The 20,051-nt window shown below is 39.7% G+C and overlaps 1 protein-coding gene across 1 annotated transcript; it reads left to right on the plus strand.

The window, feature by feature from the left end:
- Positions 1-1,617: 1,617 nt before the first annotated feature.
- Positions 1,618-19,729, plus strand: LOC124148401 (alpha-latrocrustotoxin-Lt1a-like). The gene is made up of 3 exons (XM_048398625.1): positions 1,618-1,817; positions 18,742-18,947; positions 19,140-19,729. The coding sequence occupies exons 1-3, from the start codon at positions 1,618-1,620 to the stop codon at positions 19,727-19,729; spliced, it is 996 nt and encodes a 331-aa protein (XP_048254582.1).
- Positions 19,730-20,051: the final 322 nt, after the last annotated feature.

Consider the following 20,051-nt stretch of genomic DNA (forward strand, 5'->3'; position numbering starts at 1 on the left):
AAGCGTCAACATGCTTAATATAATTTAACACAAGAAATTCTCTGCATGAATGTCCAATGATAGTGAGAACATTAAAGTGTCCGCAAGCTGGAAACAAAATATCAGTAAGTGAGTAATTATTATTTGAAGGAGCATCAGCAGTATTGCAGCTATTCCCGGCGACACTGTCAGTTAAAGATCTGAAATATTCACAGGCCAGTGAGTTTCTCCATGAGGCAATATTTTTACACCGCTAGAAAATTCTTTAAAACAAAACTCTCAAAGACCAATTTGATACATAGGGGCTAAACTGAGATTGTACTGTTTTTTTACACGGCACCATATTCGCTACTTTAGGCAATACAAAATTAATTAATAGATTTTCATCCACTCCCGCCTGACTACAAAACATCCCACCTTACATTATTCTACTGCCTCCAAGTTACATGAAATAGAAAAATCGCTAATATGTGTGTTCCTACTTTCTTTATTTCCTGAAACACTCCACACACGGAACACGCATGATACACGTGAATCGCCCCCTACGACAGCAATTGTACACACATGCCTTAAATAGTTCGATAAGAAAGAAAATCAAATGATCAAAATAAAATGCCTCTCGTCTCCCATGTCTTTTTAAAAAGTCAATCAAGCTCTAAATACCAACCTGACGGCAGGTGGATCTTAAAGATGGTGTTGTTCGCAGATTATTTGAATTCATTTTGCACCCCTTCGTTCCAAAATGCTGTATGAGTGCTTTCTTGGCGCATGTAACTTAGTGCACCAATTCATCGAAACGTTCGAAGTTCTTTTTTTAGATATTATAGTGAGAGAGTTCGTCATAGTTTTGTTTGGTTTGAAAAATATTTATCAACTTGATGTGGAAGGAAAGTTCATCGTGATGCACTTTTCAGACGTTTATCCGTCATGTAACTGGAATATTGCACAAAGGTACATAGGTAAGAGCAAATGGGTCACAGATCTTGATAGGGGTAACAAATATTACTCAGGTTGAAGATTTATTACTTAGATTCCTTATCATTTCAAATTAATTGTTCAGAATACATACTGTCAAATGTGCAGCCTCCGGGACCGCCATGGCTCTGAATAAGTGAATGAGTTTGGCTTCAAACCGCTTTGAACAGTATTTATATTTCAGTTTTTGTGGTGGACATAACGGCGAGGTATGTTACTCCTCGTGAGGTTGCTGTGGGCACACAGGCGAGGCATGTTACACCTCGTGGGGTTCTGCTGAACGCACACACTAAGTATGTTATTGCCCGTGGTGTTGTTGCAGACAAACACTCGAAGTATACTCTCTCAAAAAAGAAACGCATAACGAAAATGGTAATTTGATGCAGCAATGTATTGGTACAGGGTGGGTTTTTCAAAAATATTTGTTTTGTTTATGATTTCTCTGGTGTTTGTGTCTTCAAACGTCATATCCAAACGCATCCCGCATGAAAAACCCGTATGTTAAAGCATGATTTTCGATAGACGCATTTAATGTCACAGAACACGTACTGCACGTGCAATGCGCGGGAAACTCGGGGATCACGTCGTATCGTGGATGGGTTTAAAAGATCGATCTCCGTCTTTTTTCATTCACTTTATTTTGAAGTTTGTGAAGACTGCAAAATGCCAAGGCTGAGCCGCGCCAATCGCCACATCGCCATAGGTCTCCTGGAAGCAGAACAATCTGAACTTACAGTTGCCCGTCGAATGAATGTTCATCAAAGCACGATTTCTCATCTCTGGGAGAGATATCGGCAGCAGAACTCGGTGGAAGATGGACCTAGAAGTGGACGTCCTATAGTCACCACTGCGGCGCAAGATAGGTACATCCGGGTACATCACCTGCGTCAGCGAACAGCTACAGCGACCACTACCGCTAGGCAAATACCCGGATTGAGAAAGATAATTTGGTGAATTGGCGTCGAATCTGGTGCAGCGATGAATCGAGATTTCAGTTGGAACGTCGCGATGGAAGAATGCTGGTGTACAGACGACGTCATGAACGTTTTGCCGACGCCTGTGTCCCCCAGGTGGACAGATTCGGCAGGGGCAGCGTGATGATGTGGGGACCCATATCTACACTGGAAGAAGTGAGTTGGTGTTGTTGGTTTGTGCTGGACACAGAGGTGAGGTATGTTATTCCTCGTTATATTGTGGTGTACACATAAGCGACGTATGTTACTTCTAGTGTCTTTCTGAAGGACAAAAAGGCGAGGTATATAAAACTCTAACTTGGGTTGCAGTGAACACACAGGCGAGGTATGTTTCTCTACCTGGGGTTGCGATGAACACACTGGCGAGATATGTTACTCTACCTGGTGTTGTGGTAAACAAACAGGCGAGTAATGTTACTATAACTTGGGTTTTAGTGAACACACAGGCGAGGTAGGTTTCTTTACCTGGGGTTGTGGTGAACACACAGGGAGGTATGTTACTCTACTTTGTTTGTGGTGAACAAACTGGCGAGGTATATTACTCTACCTGTGGTTGTGGTGACCACACAGGCGAGGTATGTTACTTTACCTGGGGTTGTGGTGAAAACACAGAGAAGTATGTTACGCTACCTGGTCTTATGGTAAAAAACACTGGCGATGTAAGTAGCTATACCTGAGGTTGTGGTGAACGAACAGGCGAGGTAGGTAAGTCTACCTGCTGTTGTGGTGAACACACAGGGAGGTATGTTGTTCTTCCTGGGGTTGTGGTGAACAGATTGGCGAGGTATGTTACTCAACCTGGGGTCTTGCTGAACAGACAGGTAGGGTATGTTACACTACCTTGGGTTTTAGTGAACACACAGGCGAGGTATGTTACTCTACCTGGGGTTGTGGTCTACACACAGGCGAGGTATGTTACTCTACCTGGGGTTTTAGTGAACACACAGGCGAGGTATGTAAGTGTAACTGACTGGGGTTGTGGTGAACACACTGGCGAGGTATGTTACTCTACCTGGGGTTGTGATGAACACACAGGCGAGGTATGTTAATCTTCCTGGGGTTGTGGTGAACACACTGGCGAGGTATGTTAATCGTCCTTGGGCTGTGGTGAACACACTGTTGAGGTATGTTACTCTACCTGGTTTGTGAAGACACTGGCCAGGTATGTAACTCTTTTTGGGGTTGTGTTGAACACACAGGCGACGTATGTTACTTTTCCTCGGGCTTTGGTGAACACACAGGCTAGGTATGTTACTCTTCCTGGTTTATGGTGAACATACAGGCGAGGTATGTTACTCTACCTGGGGTTTTAGTGAACACACAGGCGAGGTATGTAAGTGTAACTGACTGGGGTTGTGGTGAACACACAGGCGAGGTATGTTAATCTTCCTGGGGTTGTGGTGAACACACAGGCGATGTATGTTACTCTACCTGGAGCTGTGGTGAACATACAGGCGAGATATGTTTCTCTACCTGGGGTTGTGGAGAACACACTGGCGAGGTATGTTAATCTTCCTGGGGTTTCGGTGAACACACAGGCGAGGTATTTTAATCTTCCTGGGGTTGTGGTGAACACACAGGCGAGGTATGATACTCAACCTCGGGCTTTGGTGAACACACTGCTGAGGTTTCTTAATCTACCTGGGGTTGTGGTGAACACACATACGAGGTATGTTACTCAACCTCGGGCTTTGGTGAACACACTGCCGAGGTTTCTTAATCTACCTGGGGCTGTGGTGAACACACATACGAGGTATGTTACTCTACCTGGGGTTGTGGTGAACACACTGTCAAGGTATGTTACTCTAACTTGGGTTGTGGTGAACACACAGGCGAGGTATGTTACTCTACCTGGTTTGTGGAGACACTGGCCAGGTACGTAACTCTATTTGGGGTTGTGTTGAACACACAGGCGACGTATGTTACTTTTCCTCGGGCTTTGGTGAACACACAGCCTAGGTATGTTACTCTACCTGGTTTAGGGTGAACACACTGGCGAGGTATGTTACTCTAACTGGGGTTGTGGTGAACACACAGGCAAGGTATGTTACTCTACCTGTGGTTGTGGTGAACACACAGGGGAGGTATGTTACTCTACCTGGGGTTGTTGTGAACACACTGGCGAGGTATGTTACTCTACATGGGGTTGTGGTGAAGACACAGGCGAGGTATGTTACTCTACCTGGGATTGTTGTGAACACACAGGCGAGGTATGTTACTCAACCTGGGGTTGTGGTGAACACACTGGCGAGGTATTCTGCTTCTTGTTTTGATATGTTTAAGTGAATACACAGACGAGATATTTAATCACCGTTGCGTTGTCGGTGTCACCCTGGTCTTTGATTGATTGAGTTTAAAAATGTTACATCGCATCTGCAATATTGCAGCCATATCGCGTTGAGAACAAGTAAGTTATTATCATTAGACCCCTGTTGACGAAGGAAAGTAAAACAGTGAGGTTAATATCACAGTTTATATATAAATGAAACCTAAGCAATATTGAAACAAAGAATATTTCAGTAAATTAATTCATATATATTAAAACCAGGCTAAAGACCACTAGCAACCAAAGCTAGACCACCTAACTGGGAATCACAGGGACTTACAGTGCTTTTGCTTCCTGCATGATTCCCGGCAGGATTTATGCCATCACTTTTGTCACCAGTGGTTGTATGTTATGATGTCCAATGTTAAAAAAAATAGTAGCACAATCAATACATTAAAATACAAATTGACATTATACACTTAAATATAGATGGACTAATATGCCACTGTCAGGGGGACAATAATTTTACACTACTTTAACCCCCTTCAATAATCAATACCATCACACAAAATTTAAAACAATGCAAAATTTAAAATTCATCAAATATTTATATTTCTATTAAAAAATTATCGAGAATTATACGAGCATTGACATTGGTAAAAAGATCCTTTGAAGACTTGAATGATAATATGTATCCCTTGTGAGAGAAAAGTATACGGTCTGTAAATTATCGAGTCTGGACAAGAAAATCCAGTAAATGACATCATGAGCATCGACTTACGCAATTGGGATACAATGATCATGAAGTAATAATCATATGACGCTCTTTGCAGAAAGAGCATGCCCAGTTGTACCTAACACGTTGTGAAGTTTAGACACCAAAGGCTGGATCTGCTGTCATATTGCTTGACATAAAAGGAAGATTAATTGACAATTTGAAAATTGAGGTCACCACCATTACCTTGTGGAGAATAGTTTCTCAATCTGAATCTTCAGACTAAGATCTAAATATGAAACACATAAAGCGGTTTGACTGGTCTGATATTTGTTATATATGATGTGAGTAATCAGGTGGGTATTCATTGGAAGGCAATTGGCTATTTGACCATTATTTAACTATATCAGATCATCGACATACCTGAGACTTGAAACTAGTTACATGTAGGTACAGGATGTCTGGTTTGAGTGAGACACATCTTGGGTGATGGAATGGGGGACTTGAATGGAAGATACCTGTGCCTAATGTTATATAGCAGTGCAATTTATTGTTACACATTTGCTGTATCCATATTACATTGTTTCTGTTGCGATTCCTTAGGTCATTGTATTGTATTTGGACAATGACTAGTCGTATGGAATGTAGTACTATTTAATGTAAGCAGTGGTGAGGTAGTTATTATATTTATATGCTAATGTGAAGTGTAAACTTCCAGAACAGTTTGGGAAGATGTTGAGCGTTAGAGAATATTCTAGAAGGTGTTTGCGGTATTGAAGTGGACATCATCTGACATTACTTCAAGACCAGCATTTGTGTGGAGATCACTTATCACCCTGGATTCTCAGGCTTGACCTGGCTCGGGATCTCGACAACTTGCACTGTTGGGTGAATATATCAATATCACTGATCTTTTACTGTCAACACTGTTTTTGTATTTGACACTGACCACTGCTGTCAACTTTATATAGTGGCATTAAATATTGTACTGTCTATTTCTATTTTGTACTACCAATTTGGTAAAACAATTGTTCATTATATACCATTTGTTGGTTGTTTGTTGGTTTCACACTAAATTCTTTTACCTACAGATTTCTGGGTTAACATGCTTATGTAACGAGGTCAACTTAATGTATTAATATCTAATGTTAGCAGTGTTTGTGGAAATTACTATTTTTAGATCATTTTTGAATCAAAAGTAATCTGGAATCTTACACTACATTACAACAGCTATATACTAATCTAGCATGGTATGAAACTTTCCAGAATGTTACTTGACTCAATACGTGGGTATCTCACATGACATCAAGATCAGTGATTGTGTCAAGATCCTGTTTTCACCCTGGATATCCAGCCAAAGACCATTTTTGGTAGCTTGACTATTGGTGCTAATCGGTGAATATCATTATTACTTTTACATTATTACTCCCCACCAAAAAGTGGAGCGGGGGATAAAGGAGCGGAGTTCGTAGGTTCTTCTGTCAGTCCCATTCTCAAAGGGGACAAATGTTCTCCAGAGCTGTTTAAGTCTGAGAAATGAATTGTTATACACTCATGTTAATGGTGAGGATCTCAACTGAGTTCGAAACTTGGTGTCTTAAATTCATATTTGACAGAGTTCTGGCCCTTTTTCCGTGCTTTTCAACTTCGTGCATACTGCATAAAATGGGGACAAGTCTTTTTTAAACGACTGAAGGTGCATGAATGAAAGTTTGATCCATGTTATTTTACTTCGTTCAAAGTGTCTGCAATATGGATAAGTGTTCTAAGAAACTACTGAAGTTAGCTTATCTAAGAAAAAGGTTATCAAGAAGTATTTCTACCAGAGTATGGGCCATTTGTGTGTTAATTTCACATTTGATAATTTTGTTTCTGAGGTCATAAAGCGGCCCAAGTGCCTATCTCTTAATAAGTCTTTCTAGGACTCTTTTTGTATTGTCTATATTCACTTCGAAATGAAGAAACAAAATTCTAATGAGACCCCACGGCAAAGGAAAGTGATAACGCTATTTTCTTGTTGCTATGACCATTGCTTTCTGCCATTGAAATCAAACTGCCACTGTATTTGTACTGCCACTCTTTTAAGTACTGTCAATGAAATTACTTTGTAATAATTTGTATTGTTTTGTAAACCTTTTAATTTTATAATACACTTGTTCATTGTATACGTATCTTTGTTATTTGTTGTTTTCATATTGAATGTTTTGGCGCATACATGGCTTGATTTTCTTAATGTTTCAATTTGGAAGTCGGGAGGTAACACAATAATGGTCACCACATTCTGTACGTTACATGATGATAATATTTCTTGAATATCAAGGGAAAGATATATGTCATTCAGTAAATAATTATCAACATTCTGTTAGTACTTATCATTTGACTGATGTGTTATGTGACACTTCATTGCTATTTACAAGGCGAGAGATAAATAATTTAAAGGTTTAGTCTATATTGAATCATTACATGTCGTAAACAGTGTCGTCCTGCACGACTTGAAACGTGATATAGACAACACGTGGGACGTCACATGGTGATATATTATATTGGCTATATCCATCGACAGATTGGTGGTACATGTATATGTCATAGGAAGCGTCTGGACATTTGTGTCCGGAGTGGTGCATCCTGTGCTTCTCTAAGATTTCTTCAGGATGAAGTGTCTCGGTGACAGTGGGGTCATGCTTCTGATATTAGCAGCTTATTCTGTTATAACATTGTCAACGTGCTTGAAGGTTCAATGCCTCTTTTTTGTAAGGGACACAACGATTCTAAATTATGTCACTATTGGGAACATTGGCTTTAAGTTGTGCCAAGTCAGATGTATTGAACAAGGTGGCTGTTTGAGTTTTGAATACGATTTGGAACTTTTAACCTGCCACCTACTGAGTGCTGAATCAAAGAATGTTGAGAAGAATGCAAGACACATATTTCGTCTGAGGAATCAAACCGAAGTACGTTTAACACATGTTGTAATGATTTACCTGTTGAGACCCATAATAATCTGCATCATACAAAATTCTGAAAAAATCAATTACATGAATGTTTATGACAGAAACAGAATTTATCGGGAAAGCTACGTTTTGGCCATTTGTTGTTTCAACAAAAAACAACATTGTGATGAATGTTCACGATCTGTCACAAGTATTTTTAGATATGTCTCCTTTGATACTTAAATGCAATAAAATATTTATAAACAATTCACAAAACACATTTAGTGAATACCTGCATATCATATACAGAGGTTAATGCATATATGAACAATTCCTACAGTTATTATATGGAAACATATCCCTAAATGAACAAAACGCTTACTCTTTTTTTGTGCTTAATGTTTGCGCCAACCTTAAAACAAACCAGCTTAGTCCTCCATATCTTCTATTCAGTCAGGATATATATATATATATATATATATATATATATATATATATATATATATATATACTGAACAACAACAGTTCCTGTGACATTCAATAAGATTTAATGCAAAGTTAATTTTTTTACCAAATCTGAAACAATTTCGGTTTGCAACAGATAAAAAGACCACTCTAAGTGTTCACATGGTTTAATTTGCCATACTGACTTAAGAAAATACGTGATTTCATAAAAAAAATCAACATGCAGAAATGTCAATTTAAAAATCAATAGCATGTGTGTCCACATCTGGTTGCGATGCATGGAACACATCCTCATCTCGGGGAATTGACCAGGCGTCGCAAAAGTCCTGTGGGAAACCTGTCCATATCTGCTGGAGCATGTTTCGAAGTTCCTGGAGTGGAACACGTGGTTGACGTCAAAGGCGCCGATCCATCTCATCCCACATGTGCTCGATTGGTGAGAGATGAGGGGAGCGAGCCGGCCACGGGATGACATTCACGTTGTTTTGTTAAAGAGATTTCCTGAACAAGTCGAGCAATATAATGCCGGGCGTTGTCATGTTGAAAGATGAGCTCGTCGCGGTAGGGCTGTCCAGTGAGATTTCCCTCCACCACTATCAAACGGGTCCTCTGTCTTGCTGTAATCCCATCCCATACCATAACACTGCCACCCCCGAACCGATCTTCTTCCATGACACAATGATTGACGTAACGTTCACCTCGACGTCGGTACACTCGAATCCCTCAATCGCTATGGCTGAGGTGAAAACGAAACTCGTCAGTGAATAGAATTTGTCCCTACTGCATGGCCGTCCAGCGTAGTCGCTGTCTGCACCACTGTAGACGTGCTTGACGGTGGTTTCCTGTCAAAATGGGACGTCTGACGGGTCTTCTGGCGACAATCCCTGCACACCTGAGGTGTCAACGTACGGTTTGTGAAGATATTCGTCGAAGGCCAAGGATGCTTGTTGCAGTCACTGTTGTTGGCTGAAATCGATTTCGTAGGTTTTTTGTTCGAATCAAGTTGTCATATCGATTATTGGTTACGCGTGGCCTGCCACTCCGAGGATGGTCTTTGACTGCATTCGTCTGTATTGAAAACCAAACCTTACTTGTTGGGAAAATACACTAAAATATTGGTGTCTCAGGAACTTTTGTTGTTGAGTATATATTATATATTTTGTATAATTCCCTGATTATTCATATATACTTTTGTAGAATGATACCCACTGTCTGTTTACGCTGGTGTACCAAAAATTAACGATAAAAGTTTTCTGTTTTTGTTTGTTTGTTGTTTAACGCCACACAGCAATATTTCAGCGATATTGCGACGGTCTGTAAATAAACCACTGAATGTTCTGGTCCAGACTCGATTATTTACAGACTGTCGTCACATAGCTGAAATATGGCTGAGTGCGGCGTTAAACAACAAACAAACAAACAAACAGTGATTGAGATCATGAGCATCGATCTACTGAATTGGGATACAATGACATGTATGAACCAAGTCAGCGAGCTTGACCACCTGATCCCGTTAGTCGCCTCTTACGACAAGTATAGTCGCCTGTTACGGCAATCATGGGTTGCTGAAGACCTATTCTCTACCTGGGTCTAAAGATAAATGTGTATGTACACAAACATAGATGCATATAAAGGTATACATCCAAACATACACATGAGCATCATCCGCATAATGTATGCAGACATGTAAGAACTAACACAACAATATATTGACTGACACTCAAAAAGGAACTGTAACCACAATAAATATACAGATGTTTGTTTGGGGCAACTTTTTCCATACTATCCATTAACAGCCATGAATGCCATGCCCACGGTAACTATACAGATATGTTGGTATATCAACAAAAGCCCGTTGCATATAGAACATGATCATATAGTTTTTCTTACTTCTGACCAAAGGTTCCGACAAGCCCTTGTGTAGCCAAGTCTTGCAGTGTCACGACCCGATGTTTGAAGGCTCGATCTGGAAAATCGGTTTGTGTTACAGGTAACTGCATTATTATGTTTGAGACAAATGTTCCTCAAAATTAAGAATGCATTAACTTCTCTCATACATGCCACAACAATTTCTACATTTAATGTTAAATTTCCAGAAAGAAAACTATCATCCACAGAAACAGTACACTCGCTGCTATTATCTGCTCAAACAGATAAAAAGCAAATAGTGATAAAATTTATATGAATGGATCACTGAAAATCAGTGATGACGCCTGGTGTTTGCCAAAAAGGGAAATGCGGTACCAACCACCACTCACAATTTTCGGATAAAAGTTATTGTTTGTTGGTTTCCTTTACACCGCATCCATCAATACTCCTGTCATAAAAGGCGGCCTGTAAACAATCGGTTCTGTACACGACAATCCAGTGATCAGTGTCATGAGAAATTATCCATGTCGTCAGGGTACGAATCCACACTGTCAACCAAACTGTATTTAAAGACTACAATCAAACTCTGGTAATTTATGTAAAAATATTTGTATACAATTTGCAATATATTCAGGTGGAAAGCAGTTCTCTCCTGAAAGATACATACCAGATAAACCATGTGACCAGGAGGGCAGGTCAATGGACAACCAACTTCACGATGCATGCTGGGAGGGGAACCTGAACATGGTGTGACAAATCTTGTCTGAGGGGCAGCATGATATCAACAGCAGAGACAGACGGGCGAGGACACCAGTCATGGCAGCTGCATCCGCAGGACATGGGGGCGTGGTAAACCTCCTCATAAATGAAGGAGGCAATGTATCCCTTGTTGATGATCACGGTTACAACATTCTACATATAGCCTCTTGTATGGGACATGTGACGATGGTAATTAATATAAAGTATATCTTATCACAGAAAATCTTTGAAATCAACAGTAGAACGAAGTGCAACAGGACAACTGTGATGATGGCAGCAAACAAGGGTTATAGGGATGTGTTTGCCGTTCTTGTAAGTGAAGGAGCTAATGTGTCATTGACAGATCGACAAGGTAACAACATCCTACATTACACCTGTGTTTGGGGACATGTGGAGATGGTAAAATGTGTCCTCTCGCTAAACTAGGTAGGCATCAACAGTAGAGGACAATATGGATGGACATCAGTGATGGTGGCAGCAATACTGGGAAACAGAGAAATGTTTGACTTTCTTATAAGTAAAGGGTGTAATGTGTTACGGACGACACTTGGAGGTACCAACATCCTTCATGCGGCGTGTATTGGGGGACATTTGGAGATGGTTAAATACGTTGTCTCTCAGGAATTTGTAGATATCAACAGCGGAAAACGGTATTGGAAGACACCACTGATGTTGTCAGCAATGATGGGACACAGAGATGTGTTTGATTTCGTTCTTAGCAGAGGGGGTAATATGTCAATGGTGACAAAAGAAGGCAAGAACATCCTTCACTTGGTCTGTCAGAAGGGAAATCTAGACATGGTGAAGTTTATTCTTTTCAAAGAACCTTCTGGACATTAACGCCAGGACTAACAAAGGTGATACAGCAACGTTGATAGCAAGACAAAAAAAGAACATTGAACTGTATAATTTTCTCGCATCGCATGGAGGCAAATAGGTTACTTTTCTACGACATCTACGTTTAGTATGACGTCAGGATATGTGTTTGAAATGTGTTCTTGTTTTGGCTGAAAATATGTGCCGGTTAAAACTTTTCTGTGCGTCTATATTGCCTAATTGTAAACATTTCAATCGTCTTTATGTGTAATAGTACCTGGTAGAAACACGTTCCTTTTAAATGCGTTTCGTACATCGATAACAACAACCGCAAACTAGTCAAGTCAAAGAGATACAATGAATTCACCTGTCCACATATTTCAAATTCAGTGTAGGTATATCATTACAGTCAGATAAATACTAAGTCTTATTTTCAGCTGACTTTGGATCGGTTTTCCATATCTTACCAAGAGATAAATGTTTTATGTGTGTTGTCAATGACGAACCAGTCCCTGTTATATATAGCCACATTCTTCATCATTCACCGATTTGACACAAATCATATATTCATCATAACCTGTTTCATGCCAAGTTCGACATAAACCATAAAAGTGGGTGTTGATTTCCTCAGACCAGTTACTCTTCTTTTAATTTCAGGTACATTTTCTCTATTATTTCTAAATTTTCAAAACCCCATATTTCGGAATAGTAGAGAAGTAGTGGTACTACCGTAACATCAAAAGCCTTCAATAGAGAATCTTATGGTCGGTAAGCGTTTCGTGCACTAGGCAGTACGTTGATTCTGGTGCGTCTGCTGTTGGTGATTTCTGTGAAGATTTATACCAAAGTCTACTACTCAGATCATCAGATGATTGGTGCTGTACTTCTCAGTACACCTTATGGTGACCCCTGCTCTCATTGATCTCTAAGTAAAGAAAGAACTTCCTTACTTCTCTGATTATTCTTTAAGTAATAACACAACCCATTACAAATACAACAGTGTAACTGATCTTAAACCTACTCAACTGTATAAACACTGTCTCCTGTCCGGTATATATTCTTGTCAACCATACTATGTACTTCACTTGCTTGATAACGGTGTTAGAACCTACACCAAAACGTCGCTCCTAATTGTAATAAAGAAGTTGTTCGTCCATATGTCTCATCTTTACTCATTACAAATACAGTTACGTATTCTATCATAAACTCTAGATGGCAAAATATTACCAGTAATAACGTTTTTTAGTGCTGCGGTTAGGCCATTTACAAAAAGGTCCAGTGAACATAGTTCGCAGGAGCTAATGATTTGCACACAACCGGACATGTCATATTTGCGGGGGATATGAGTATTTCATGCTTGTTTAAATTGTCTTTATATTCACTTATATTCTCATCCATACATTCTTGGTTCTCTGGTTTTTTTTTGTTTTTAATTTTTAAGACACATTTTTGCTCTATTATATTGCTTTTGAAATCGTCTGCATTCTATTCCGAACAAAGGTTTATCTTTTTGCCTGTTTTTAACACTGGTGTCACGGTAGTTTTGGGGTCGGTCCTGTTTCTCTTTTTTTATGTCCAGGTATGAGTATTCGAGGCTTTTGGAAAATGTCCACATTTCTTCTGAAAGAGTGGACCTGTGTAGATCTGGGGTACAAATAGGTCTTTAGCAACCAAAGTTTGCCGTACAAGGCGACTATGCTTGTCGTAAGAGGTGACTGACGTGATCGGATTGTCAGGTTCGCTGACTTAGTTGATGCATGTCATCGTATCCTAATTAGGTGAATCAATGATTATGATGTCAATCACTGGATTGGCTGGTCGATACTCGATTATTTACAAAACGCCTTTATATAGCGGTAACATTGCAACAAACAAACACATCTTAATAAGAGACTAGAATCGTATCTGCAAATGGATGCGTTAATTGAAGAATAATCCGCCAGCTTTAGAAAGGGTCTTCCAGAAATTCTTCAGCATGCAGTTCATTTATATATTTAATATTTGACTTCCTTGTTCATTATTGAACTTGCTACTTATTTTAACAGTTCATTTCAAGACGGAGTATTTATATCGGAGGAAATGCTTAACATGACTAGCTGCTTTTAGCGAGAGATCTGGTTTTGGTGGCTGATAATGTTGTTTGTTTATTTGTTGTTTAACGCCGCACTCAGCAATTTTCTGGAAAAGAAATTGTATGGATCGATGTTTGTGATGTCAATCACTGGATTGTCTGGTCCTGACTCGATTATTTACAGACCGTCGTCATATAGCTGGAATATTGCTGAGTGCGACGTTAAACAACAAACAAACAAACAGTGATTGAGATCATGATCATCGATCCTCAAAATTGGGATACGGAAATTGTATGAACCAAGTCAGCGGGCCTGACCACCCGATCCCGTTAGTCGCCTCTTACAAAAAGCATGGGTTGCTGAAGGCCAACTCTTACCCGGTATCTTCATGGGGTAGCTGATAATGTTGCCAAGTTACAACGAAGATTAAATAAACTTCAAGACTATTCTATGATGTGAGGTGTGGATATCAATTTAGAGAAAGTAAAGTCGTCGTGTTTAGAAAGGGCGGAACACTGTAAGCACTTCAAAGTAAACAGCCTGACCAGGTACTGGCTTCGTCTCTTGAGAATGTCACTTCAGAAGCATCCTCATCAATGCCAAAAATGTTAGAAAGTATAAATTGATGGAAAACACAAAAATCGGGTTACATGCGTGAGTAAGATACTATTCCCACATGGTTTTGGGTATGTATGGATTGCACAATGTTACGTGTCAATTCCCAAATTGAAACAATAAGTTAATTCAGAAATATGTTAGTAAAAGAACCCAGTGTGAACAACCAGCAAGTGGTATACAATCAACAAGGGTATTACAAAAATTAACTAGGTACACATCAATACAATCTACTGCACAGCAATGACAGTGGCAGTACACAATATTGTGGGAGTACAATATATATTCAATGGCAATATAATATGATGGCAGTGGTCAGTATCAAATACAAAAATAAAGTGGTGATAGGATAAGTCAGTGACAAAAAGATATATTCACTCAGCGTCGACAACAGCCAAGCTTCCGGTAGGGGCTAGGCAGTAAATCAGGGATGATGACCGATGTTCTCGAGAAACCTGGTACCTAAGCGAAGAAAAACGTAAGACACGAAATGTGTGAGAGATAAGTAAACACGTTCTTGTTCCACTATAAATATACAACCAAACCAGCCACTGGACAGTTCAAGACAGTACTAATTGTATACGTTTCCTTGATATGTGTTGTTTTCTTATTGAATGTTTTGGCGCATACATTTCTAGATTTTCTTATTGTTTCAATTTGGAAGTCGAGAGGTAACACAATTATGGTCACCACATTCTTCACGTTACCTGATGATAATCATTCTCGAATATCATTGGAAAGATATATGTCATTCAGTAAATAATTATTATAATTCTGTTGAATACTTATTTGTTCTTATCATTTGATTGATGTTTTATTGACATTTCATTGCTATTTTCAAGACGAGAGATAAATATTTTATAGGTTTAGTCTATACTGAATCATTACATGTCGTATACAGTGTCGTTCTACACGACTTGAAACGTGTCAAGACAACACGGGGGACGTCACATGGTGATATATTATATTGGCTATATCCATCGTCAGGTTGGTGGTATATGTCAGAGGAAGCGTCTGGACATTTGTGTCCGGAGTGGTACATCCTGTGCTTCTCTAAGATTTCTTCAGGATGAAGTGTCTCGGTGACAGTGGGAACATGCTTCTGATAGTAGCAGCTTATTCTGTTATAACATTGTCAACGTGCAGGAGGAGTCCATGCACCCTTTTCGTAAGAGACACATCAATTCAAAACTGTGTCACGATCGAGAACATTGGCTTTAAGTTGTGCCAGGTCAGATGTATTGAACAAGGTGGCTGTTTGAGTTTTGAATACTACTTGGAACTTCTAACCTGCCACCTACTGAGTGCTGAATCAAAGAATGTTGAGAAGAATGCAGGACACATATTTCGTCTGAGGAATCAAACCGAAGTACGTTTAACACATGTTGTAATGATTTACCTGTTGAGACCCATAATAATCTGCATCATACAAAATTCTGAAAAAATCAATTACATGAATGTTTATGACAGAAACAGAATTTATCGGGAAAGCTACGTTTTAGCCATTTGTTGTTTCAACAAAAACAACATTGTGATGAATTTTCACGATCTGTCACAATTAATGCATATATGAACAATTCCTTCAGTTATTCTTTGGAAACATATCCCTAAATGAACAATACGCTTACTCCTTTTTTGTGCTTAATGTTTGCGCCAACCTTAAAATAAACCAGCTTAGTCCTCCATATCTTCTATTCAGTCAGGATATAGTATATATATATATATATATATATATATATATATATATATATATATATATATATACTGAACAACAATAGTTCCTGTGACATTCAATAAGATTTAATGCAAAGTTAATTTTTTTACCAAATCTGAAACAATTTCGGTTTGCAACAGATAAAAGACTACTCTAAGTGTTCAAATGGTTTAATTTGCCGTACTGACTTCAGAAAATACGTGATTTCATAAAAAAACATCAACATGCCAAAATGTCAATTTACAAATCAATAGCATGTGTGTCCACATCTGGTTGCGATGCATGGAACACATCCTCATCTCGGGGAATTGACCAGGCGTCGCAAAAGTCCTGTGGGATACCTTTCCATATCTGCTGGAGCATGTTTCGAAGTTCCTGGAGTGGAACACGTGGTTGACGTCAAAGGCGCCGATCCATCTCATCCCAGATGTGCTCGATTGGTGAGAGATGAGGGGAGCGAGCCGGCCACGGGATGACATTCACGTTGTTTTGTTGAAGAGATTTCCTGAACAAGTCGAGCAATATAATGCCGGGCGTTGTCATGTTGAAAGATGATCTCGTCGCGGTAGCGCTGTCCAATGAGATTTCCCTCCACCACTATCAAACGGGTCCTCTGTCTTGCTGTAATCCCATCCCATACCTTACACTGCCGCCCCCGAACCGATCTTCCTCCATGACACAATGATTGACGTAACGTTCACCTCGACGTCGGTACACTCGAATCCCTCAATCGCTATGGCTGAGGTGAAAACGAAACTCGTCAGTGAATAGAACTTGTCCCTACTGCATGGCCGTCCAGCGTAGACGCTGTCTGCGAACACTGTAGACGTGCTTGACGGTGGTTTCCTGTCAAAATGGGACGTCTGACGGGTCTTCTGGCGACAATCCCTGCACACCTGAGGTGTCAACGTATGGTTTGTGAAGATATTCGTCGAAGGCCAGGGATGCTTGTTGCAGTCACTGTTGTTGGCTGAAATCGATTTCGTAGGTTTTTTGTTCGAATCAAGTTGTCATATCGATTATTGGTTACGTTGGGCCTGCCACTCCGAGGATGGTCTTTGACTGCATTCGTCTGTATTGAAAACCAAACCTTACTTGTTGGAAATATACACTAAAATATTGGTGTCACAGGAACATTTGTTGTTGAATATATATTGTATATTTTGTATAATTCCCTGATTATTCATATATACTTTTGTAGAATGATACCCACTGTCTACGCTGGTGTACCAAATATTAACGATAAAAGTTTTCTGTTTTTGTTTGTTTGTTGTTTAACGCCACACAGCAATATTTCAGTAATATTGCGACGGTCTGTAAATAAACCACTGGATGTTCTGGTCCAGACTCGATTATTTACAGACTGTCGTCATATAACTGAAATATGTCTGAGTGCGGCGTTAAACAACAAACAAACAAATATACAGTGATTGAGATCATGAGCATCGATCTACTCAATTTGGATACGATGACATGTATGAACCAAGTCAGCAAGTTTGACCACCTGATCCCGTTAGTCGCCTCTTACGACAAGTATAGTCGCCTGTTACGGCAATCATGGGTTGCTGAAGACCTATTCTCTACCTGGGTCTAAAGATAAATGTGTATGTACACAAACATAGATGCATATAAAGGTATACATCCAAACATACACATGAGCATCATCCGCATTATGTATGCAGACATGTAAGAACTAACACAACAATATATAGACTGACACTCAAAAAGGAACTGTAACCACAATCAATATACAGATGTTTGTTTGGGGCAACTATTTCCATACTATCCATTAACAGACATGAATGCCATGCCCACGGTAACTATACAGACATGTTTGTATATCAACAAAAACCCGTTGCATATAGAACACACACATCATGATCATATAGTTTTTCTTACTTCTGACCAAAGGTTCCGACAAGCCCTTGTGTAGCCAAGTCTTGCAGTGTCACGACCCGATGTTTGAAGGCTCGATCTGGAAAATCGGTTTGTGTTACAGGTAACTGCATCATTATGTTTAAGACAAATGTTCCTCAAAATTAAGAATGTATTAAACATGAAATCTCTTATACATGCCACAACAATTTCTACATTTAATGTTAAATTTCCAGAAAGAAAACTATCATCCACAGAAACAGTACACTCGCTGCTATTCTGTGCTCAAACAGATAAAAAGCAAATAGTGATAAAATTTATATGAATGGATCACTGAAAATCAGTAATGACACCTGGTGTTTGCCAATAGGGCATTGCGGTACCAACTGCCACTCACAATTTTCAGATAAAAGGTATTGTTTGTTGGTTGCCTTTATACCGCATCCATCAATACTTCTGTAAACAATCGGTTCTGTTCACGACAATCCAGTGATCAGTATCATGAGAAATTGTCCATGTCGTCGGGGTACGAATCCACACTGTCAACCAAGTCATCTCATCACCAACCACACAAACAAAATGAATTGAAAGACTACAATCAAACTCTGGTAATTTATTTAAAATATTTGTATACAATTTGCAATATATTCATTTAGGTGGAAAGCAGTTCTCTCCTGAAAGATACATACCAGATAAACCATGTGACCACAATGGCAGGTCAATGGACAACCAAGTTCACGATGCATGCTGGGAGGGGAACCTGAACATGGTGAAACGTATCTTGTCTGAGGGGCAGCTGGATGTCAACAGCAGGGACAGACGGGCAAGGACACCAGTGATGGCGGCAGCATGCGCAGGACATGGGGGCGTGGTAAACCTTCTCATAAATAAAGGAAGTAATGTGTCACTTGTTGATGATCACGGTAACAACATTCTACATATAGCCTCTTGTATGGGACATGTGGCAATGGTAAAATATATCTTATCACAGAATATTGTTGACATCAACAGTAGAACGAAGTGCAAAAGGACACCTGTGATGATGGCAGCAAACAAGGGTTATAGAGATGTGTTTGCCGTTCTTGTAAGTGAAGGAGCTAATGTGTCATTGACAGATCGACAAGGTAACAACATCCTACATTACACCTGTGCTGGGGGTCATGTTGAGATGGTAAAATATGTCCTCTCGCTGAACAAGGTAGACATCAACAGTAGAGGACATCACAGATGGACATCAGTGATGGTGGCAGCAAGACTGGGAAACAGAGAAATGTTTGACTTACTTATAAGTAAAGGGTGTGATGTGTCAAATGGCTATGGATGTACCAACATCCTTCATGCGGCTTGTATTGGGGGACATTTGGAGATAGTTAAATATGTTATCTCTCTTGACCTTGTGGACATCAACAGCAGAAAAGGGTTTGGGAAGACACCACTGATGGTGTCAGCCCTGAGGGGAGACAAAGATGTGTTTGATTTCGTTCTGAGCAAAGGGGGTAATATGTCAATGGTGACAAAACGAGGCATGAACATCCTTCACTTGGTCTGTCAGAAGGGAAATCTAGACATGGTGAAATTCATTCTTTCAAAGGACCTTCTGGAAATTAACGTCAGGACCAACGAAGGCGTCACAGCCACGTTGATAGCAAAACGAAAAAAGAACATTGAACTGTATGACTTTCTCGTATCGAATGGAGGCCAATAGGTTTTATTCTTTTCTAGGACATCTACGTTTAGTATGACGTCAGGATATGTGAATATATGTACCAGACTAGTCCTTGTTTCCGGAGCAGATCTTGAAAACGGTATGATATTTCTTCACCAAACGTGGCACATGGATAGGTCTAGTGATGAACTGGTGCTGATTGATAGTTTGAGATTTATAAAGAAAAATCGAGTTTCAAGGGCAACGACTTTGACTTAGACTGAAAATGGCAGTAGTCCTCTTTTCTGGAGCAGATCTTGAAAACCGTATGATATTCCGTCACCAAACGTGGCATATATATAGGTCTAATGATGAACTGGTG

The sequence above is a fragment of the Haliotis rufescens genome, unplaced genomic scaffold, assembly GCF_023055435.1.
Source record: "Haliotis rufescens isolate VD_foot unplaced genomic scaffold, xgHalRufe1.0.p SCAF_18, whole genome shotgun sequence".
Classification (NCBI taxonomy): Eukaryota; Metazoa; Mollusca; class Gastropoda; order Lepetellida; family Haliotidae; genus Haliotis; species Haliotis rufescens.